The 5,489-nt window shown below is 39.5% G+C and overlaps 1 protein-coding gene across 1 annotated transcript in view; it reads right to left on the bottom strand.

Annotated features, from left to right (window-relative positions):
- The window catches only part of mctp2a (multiple C2 domains, transmembrane 2a), a gene marked incomplete at its 5' end in the record, with an annotated part of 31,026 nt that extends 26,226 nt beyond the window's left edge, over positions 1 to 4,800 (bottom strand). Inside the window, 7 exon segments of the mRNA XM_014003534.1 lie at positions 231 to 254; positions 359 to 473; positions 575 to 651; positions 773 to 915; positions 3,449 to 3,566; positions 3,642 to 3,734; positions 4,786 to 4,800. Of these exon segments, the coding sequence (XP_013858988.1) occupies positions 231 to 254; positions 359 to 473; positions 575 to 651; positions 773 to 915; positions 3,449 to 3,566; positions 3,642 to 3,734; positions 4,786 to 4,800 (585 nt within the window).
- Positions 4,801 to 5,489: the final 689 nt, after the last annotated feature.

The following is a 5,489-nucleotide window of genomic DNA, read 5'->3' as shown; positions in this document are numbered from 1 at the left end:
AAGTATAAATGCACAGAAGATATAAGCTACCCTGAAAACAGTGTTACACACAAAAAAATCAGGCGCTCAGGATAAAMTTGTAGTCTTTGTTCCTCCATTTCATAGTGAGCTACTGCCCCCTAGTGTTTTACATGAAGCTAAATATAAGCACTGCTAAATAATGAAAAAGTTACACAGAAAATAGATTACGGACACAATGTGGAAGTTTTAGACTGAAAAAAAAATCATACCTTATTCTTTTTGGGACGAAATCTCTACAAAATATAAAGGTGAAGCAATAATTAGATCAAAGGCTTTAATAAAAACCAATCATTTTGTCCACAAAGATTTTCTTTTTTTAAATTAGAAAAATTCATACAGGGCCTCTTTTGATGGTGGCATCCCTAAACATGAGGCAGACGTCAACTCTGATGACTCCCAAACCGAATTCTTTGCCTTTTGGATCGGTGAGATGCAACTCCAACTCTTGGGTTCTGTGGAAAGACAAAAAGTTTCAAACTCACGACCAGTCAAGGAATCTTTAAGACAACTTACTCACTGAAATATTCGACAAAAATAAATGTCAAGGACCCACTTCTGCAACTCGAGGTTTCTCAAAGATATAGTACTTGAACCCATGAATTCGTCAGAGGTGAGATTTTTATCGTAGACCTGCAAAAGTGTAACAAATGCCACATGTAAACATGTCCAAACTCAACTGAAAGACACTTTAACTAAACAAAAAAAAATTACTCCAAGATAATGCACTTATATTTAAACAAAGAATGCCTACCCGAACTTCTACAAGCTGGTCTCTGTCTCKAAGCGGATAAGAAAAAGACTCATTCCATCGAGGATTCAAGTTTTTGTGAACCGTTTTGCTTTTGTAGATTTGTTTTCCATCGAGTTTGAATTTAACATATGGATCACTTGTGCCTGAAATACAACAAATAAAAAAAGCAAATCAATACGATAACGACCTATGACTTAAAAAATAATGTACAACGTGTGTGATTTAAGGACAACGTGTGATGGAGAGGATTCTTTTTAAGTTTTTTTACAATGTAAAAATCAATGCACAGAATCATACACACCCTTCCCCCCATGATGACTGTGTGAGATACTGTTATATGTGGGCAGGGCGTGTACACCCCACACATGGCATAAACAGGAAAGTAGCTGCTTAATTGTCAGAGAGGAGAAACACTCGCCAGTGTGAAGCGACCAGAAGCCAAAATCTAGAAGCAACCAGTGTTAATCTCCCAAGCCTGTTAAGAAAGTCTGTCTGTGAGCGGGGTGGGGGTATCGGACTTCTTTGTTTCTGCAATTGCACGCAGATTGGTCAAAAAAAAAAAAATGAAAGCCAGCCCCCATGCCTTCATTTGTATAGGGGGAATAAAGGGGTGCTTGAGAGAGCCTGCGGGGAGGCTTGAATCACATGACAAAGGCCCTGTGGGGATGGGCTGTCAGGCCTGTCAGCTCCCCACTCCAAATGAACATCTCGCAAAAGGCAGGCAGGACCCACAGCAGCTCCACCCTGCCAGCCCGTGACAGGGAAACCTCCAGGCAACTTGACAGGAGGAGAATGTGGCAGCTAGCAAGGAGAAAAAGCTCTGGCATGAGTGAGAATGGTGACGATGGAAATTAATGGGGGGAAGAAAAAAAAAACGAGAGAACAAAAAACCCTAAGGAGCGGGGGGCTGGTGGTGTGGGTTCTTTCAGAATATGTAATGACAGTGTATGCCATTGGTGGGCCTTTGGCACAGGGCTGATTGTTGGGCAAACAGTGGAGAGACAAGGGGCGTGTGTGTGGGCATTGCATTATCTTTGTGCCATCTTGTCAGAAAGTGTAAGGTCTCAACTAACAGAGGGCACTGAGCTTAAAGGGTCTCTTTTTCACCAAACGTGATTTAAAAAAAACAGCATAATTAAATATCCTGTAGAGATGCTCAAAGCTGCAAGATTTATGATAAAGAAGTGATTCATTTTGAGGGTTTTAGTTACAAATTAATTCTGCATGCATCTCTGAAATGCTGACATATAATGTTCTTACATTTAAATACATCGAACATTGTTCTAAAGCATGTTTGAGATTTTCTTTTAATCAAATACAAGCACTTGCCAAGGTAAGCATCTATAAACTGTCTTGTTTGAGACCACACACACACACACACACACACACACACACACACACACACACACACACACACACACACACACACNCACACACACACACACACACACACACACACACACACACAGGTATTCAGAATGTTGTAATTTCAGTTTTGGCCAAAAGAGGGTGCTGCTTTCCCAAAGCAAACTAAATACTTTCAATGGGTATTTGTGAAAGAGCTTGAAATTGTACAAAAACATTTCACAAAAAAAAAAAATTCTGTCTCTCACTCATGGATTAATATCATTCTAAATATGAAACCATTTTACAAAGCCTCAAATAATTTCAAAAATGTGGCCATGAAATGAATCTAAAAGGATTTTTGTAAATATTCTTTTAAAATACATGATCAATTGTCTTACCTAATTTAAAATAAACTATTTTTCATCAGAATATGAATATAAATCTACTGGTAATCTAAATTTTAGGATWGTTAAATGTGACCCTGGCCTTAAATAATCCCACATAGATTGTGAGGAAAAAGAGAAGTTCTCCATTGTTGGTATCTTTTAATTACTTTGTAAATTAAAGTTTCTGCGCCGCTGTATGGTTTTAAACCCCTCTTTGGAAGCTGCGGGGGGAGCACCTCATTTGGATTTAAAGAGACAGCATCAAAACGAGTTGATCGGAGGAACACTTCAGAAAAGGGAAAGGATTTAAAAGCATGACATATCTCCTTTAATAAAAACCTGTAACTGTTGATTATAATAGATGACATTTTTTGTGAGATAAATTGAATTTCTTTACTTTAACACTTATTAAAAACAGTTGTTTAAATAGTTTCATCTACTGAGCGTATGTTTTGAAAAAGATGTGTAAGTTTATTACAGCCTGTCTTTTTTGCTACACTGGTCTAACCACATACTTTTCTAAATGTTTTTTTTTTGCACATTGCTAAAGAAGGGATGTCACCCTTGCAACAAAATAGCATTACCAGCACGCCCGATTTGCTCATAGCACATATTACCACATGTCAACTCTTTTGTCTTATGGCCTTAAAAGTACAAGAAAACTGACAAAATCAACACACACTTTGTTCACATGCAGCGTTTCATCAAAGACCCACAAAGACCCAACTTTCAACAGTGGCAAAAAGTCTGCTTTCCTTTAGTCTAAAGCCTGTAACAGAACCTCTAGCTGTAGCTAAGCGTGTTTAAAAAAGCCGATAGTCAAAAAATAAAAAATAAAAAAATAAACTGCTGAAAGATGAATTAAGTTTGTAAGAGTCTAAAGTAGACAACATTTATATGTTTGTGAACATTCTGGAGCTTTAGCGGTTGATTGCTAACCTACCAGAGCGCTTGTCTCTGATGACCAGGTTCTGTCCATCCTTCAGGTTGATGATGAGGAGGTACCTCTGAAGCGGGGAAGGAACCAGGGCACCCGGGCCTTGGCTTGTTGACAGAATGTCCTGCAAAGAACCCGTTCACATTTACAAACTGGTTCACATCAACTGCTCAGCTTATTTCAGTGAATGGAGACTCACGGAGCCCTCGATCGGCTCGGTGTCGTTTTCGTCGAGCTCATCGCCCTCGCAGGCTTCGGCCGAATTTTCTCCTTCACAAGCTTCAGCAGAATTCTGAAAGAAAAAGAAAATATTGTAATGTCAACAGTACAGTACGTTCCTCAAAGATACAATCTGCATTAGCTTTATAGGTGGATTTAAAGATGAGCTTTATTGTCTGCTTTGTTTTATCACATTAAATAATCTTTTTTAGGGGCACAGTGTGTCTGCAGTGTTTACCTATGTTGCCATTAAAGGAGATTTTTATCAACAACTGTGTTTATTTTGTAAAGCAGTTCAGACCACATTGTGTAACTGACTTGAAACACAGGTTCTTCAGTTGTTCCTGCACTGTTTCTAACAGACATCTGGACATGTAGACAAACAGGACAAAGTCTAACCTTTGGTGGTCACTACAACAAACACCAGCCTACAAAAGTTGCATTTCAAAAATAAAGTAGTGCGAAAAAACCTGTGATACTTATCTCTGAGCAATGAATAATTCAGGCACAAAACTCCTAAACTCAAGGGAGAACCTGTGTGTCAGCATATTCAGCGTGTCAGACAGCTTAGCAAAGAAGCTATTTTAACTGACCTTGCATCACTTTCACGAGCGGTTCGACACAAATACTAAATTTGACCCCAGATCATTTTTTGATTATATGAAAAATACGAAATAAAAAACACGGTTTAACTGCAAACAACATTTTTGCACAAACTTGATGATTCCAAACCAGCTATTAGCTGAAACGTTKCCAGATGATCAACCAAAGGATGACAAATCTCTCAGGTCCTTTGTCGGKTATTTGCTAAATTTTCTAATAGAACAACTTTCAGATTCTTTTCACCTACTGTTTTTGCCCCCCCCCCCAAAAAAAATGTCTGACACTCTCCACTTTCCTCATTATAAAAAGAAAGCACCGTATGCACTTATAATCAGGCAAAAAAATTGAAAATGTARAAGAAAATTTAGAAAGACTTAATAATGCTTGAAAAACTTTACATCAAGACCACTTYAAAAGAGTACAAGAAAGTCTGTCTCTTCATAGGCAACATATAAAAGATTATAAGTGATTTAAAACCATTTAAGAGTTGGTATGAAGTTAAATCTATAGCAAGAACTAACCTCCTCCAGAGATTCCTCCAGCTCTAGTCCCTCATCCATGCAGAAGTCTCTCATCAGAGAGGACGACGACTCTTGTTCCAGTTCTTCCTCGTCGTCCTCTAATATCCATTGTGTGCTGATCTGTTCCTCCATGGGAGTGTCAATTGCGGAGGATGAAGACAAAACATCCGCAACCTCATCCGGATTATCTATCAGAGACATCATTTCTTCAGAAAAGTCTTTGCTGACGGACTGTACAGGTCCTTTTTCAAGTGACGTGAGTTTCGGCTCAGTCAGCGGCGTCTTCTTAATTATCTGAGGGCGCTTCTCGTTCCCCAGCGAGCTTGCTCGGATCAGGAAAGCATCGACAGTTTCTGAAGACCGACTGCATGCTGGAGTGATATCAGGCAGACTCGCTCGCTCTGTACGGTCCAGGTGCAGTTCATCCCCTGTTTTAGTGGCAGGTTCAAACGTATATTTCGGTGCGTTTTTGTTGCCTTTTTTATCCAACTGYAGGTAAAGGCCTTCGTCGAGGAAGGCTACTTTGTTTTCCGAGCTTGAATGTCTCACGCCGTTCATGTCCTCGTAAAAGTTCTCCACTGGCATACTGAGTCGGTTCACCGGTGCAACGGAGTGGTTCATCTGAGGAACTCTGTACGAGATTTCTGTGAAAGTATCTCCGAGTTTGTTCGGGAAGACCGAGCCATCGGACGTGGAGCTGCTCG

Source organism: Austrofundulus limnaeus, unplaced genomic scaffold (assembly GCF_001266775.1).
Source record: "Austrofundulus limnaeus strain Quisiro unplaced genomic scaffold, Austrofundulus_limnaeus-1.0 Scaffold19, whole genome shotgun sequence".
NCBI lineage: Eukaryota > Metazoa > Chordata > Actinopteri > Cyprinodontiformes > Rivulidae > Austrofundulus > Austrofundulus limnaeus.
Note: the sequence above shows the minus strand (reverse complement) of the source record. Positions and strands in the feature narration are given on the sequence as shown.